Here is a 1,502-nt window from a genome sequence, read left to right as displayed (position 1 = left end):
ATGTTATATTACATATAATGTATATTACTTAATATATAACTACAACTGTACATATCTATCTATATATATAAATGAGAAATTAACCTATATTTATACCAGTGATTATCTAATTTAAAACCTGTGGGTACACATAAAGAGTGGAGAGATCTTATCAATGAATGATAGATTATATTAATAAATACTTGATTGAATTGAGTAGCATGAAGAACACTGAACCAGAAATTATGAATCTAAAGGCATTAGCCCAGGTTCTGATTATATCTAGCTTTGAGATTGGACAATAGCTTAAGGTTTATGTGTTTGAGTTTCCTTATCTACATAATGAGAAGGGGGTTAGGTTAGATTAGAGATGGCAAATAGGTCTCAACTCAACTGCTAACCTCAATCAATTTGAAGTGATTGCCTGAAGGAGGAAAGATATACATCTGGGACCAACAATATTATGCTGAAGTCAATTGGAAGGTCTTCCATGGTTAGGAGAGTGGAAGTTAGAGTACGTATGCCCAGTACTAGCCGTCCCAGCAGTGGGACAATCACTTAAGTCCCAATTCTACCATTCAATAGTTCTGTACTAGATAAGAGAGTACTTCAAATTGTTGGTTTTCTTCTTCTTTGGTTGCCTTCAATTGTTCTAGTTCTTTAAGGTACAGTATCTTACAGTTGAATGTGACTTCAATAATAATCCTAATATTTGATGATTTTAGAAAAGGCAGACTTTTACAGTCTTTTAAATATTTCTTTGTAGATCTTCCGCCTCCTCCGGTGCCACCGCCTGCTATAAAGTCACCCACTGTTCAATCCAAGGCACAGCTGGAGGTACGACCTGTAATGGTGCCAAAACTCCCTTCTGTAGAAGCAAGAACAGATAGATCATCAGATAGAAAAGGAGGCAGTTACAAGGGGAGAGAAGTATTGGATGGAAGACAAGTTGCTGAAATGCGAACAAATCTAGGTGATCCCAGAGAAGCACAGGAACAGCAAAATGATGGGAAAGGACGAGGAAACAAGGCAGCAAAACGAGACCTTCCACCAGCAAAGACTCATCTCATCCAAGGTACTAATTTACTCAAGCAGCAGATAAACATAGATGAACATATGTTTGCCAAGGCACACAGTTACCCTATAGCACCACAGGAAAAGTGATCAGATTAAGAAGTTTGTTTTCTGAGGGAATAGACAGGCATGTACCCAAATAATTTTAAAACAATTCATTCATTTCAGTGCATTGGGATTTATGATATAGGCAGTGGTGAGCCAGCACAGAATTTTGAGTGAGAAATGACATAATCAGGTTTGTGTTTTAGAAAAATAACTGGCAGTACTGCATAGGGGAGGAAGAGACTGGAATCAGGTTGATGAAGGTATCAGAACATTGCAATAACAATTTAGGTATAAAATATGAAAGCACCTGATAACCTATGTTTACAATCCAATTTAAGTTTAGAGCAAGCAGAGTGCAGAAATGAGCCTACAGTCACTCACTCCCTCCGCTTCCTGGTATG

The 1,502-nt window shown here is 37.5% G+C and overlaps 1 protein-coding gene across 1 annotated transcript in view; it reads left to right on the top strand.

Moving 5' to 3' along the window:
• The window catches only part of ROBO1 (roundabout, axon guidance receptor, homolog 1 (Drosophila)), a 142,824-nt gene extending 141,681 nt beyond the window's left edge, over positions 1–1,143 (top strand). The window contains exon 24 of the mRNA XM_012642110.1: positions 746–1,143. Coding sequence (XP_012497564.1) covers positions 746–1,143 — 398 coding nt within the window. The remainder of the gene's footprint in view (positions 1–745) is intronic.
• The last annotated feature ends 359 nt before the right edge of the window (positions 1,144–1,502 follow it).

This window comes from Propithecus coquereli, unplaced genomic scaffold (assembly GCF_000956105.1).
Source record: "Propithecus coquereli isolate 6110/MARCELLA unplaced genomic scaffold, Pcoq_1.0 Scaffold174, whole genome shotgun sequence".
NCBI lineage: Eukaryota > Metazoa > Chordata > Mammalia > Primates > Indriidae > Propithecus > Propithecus coquereli.
Note: the sequence above shows the minus strand (reverse complement) of the source record. Positions and strands in the feature narration are given on the sequence as shown.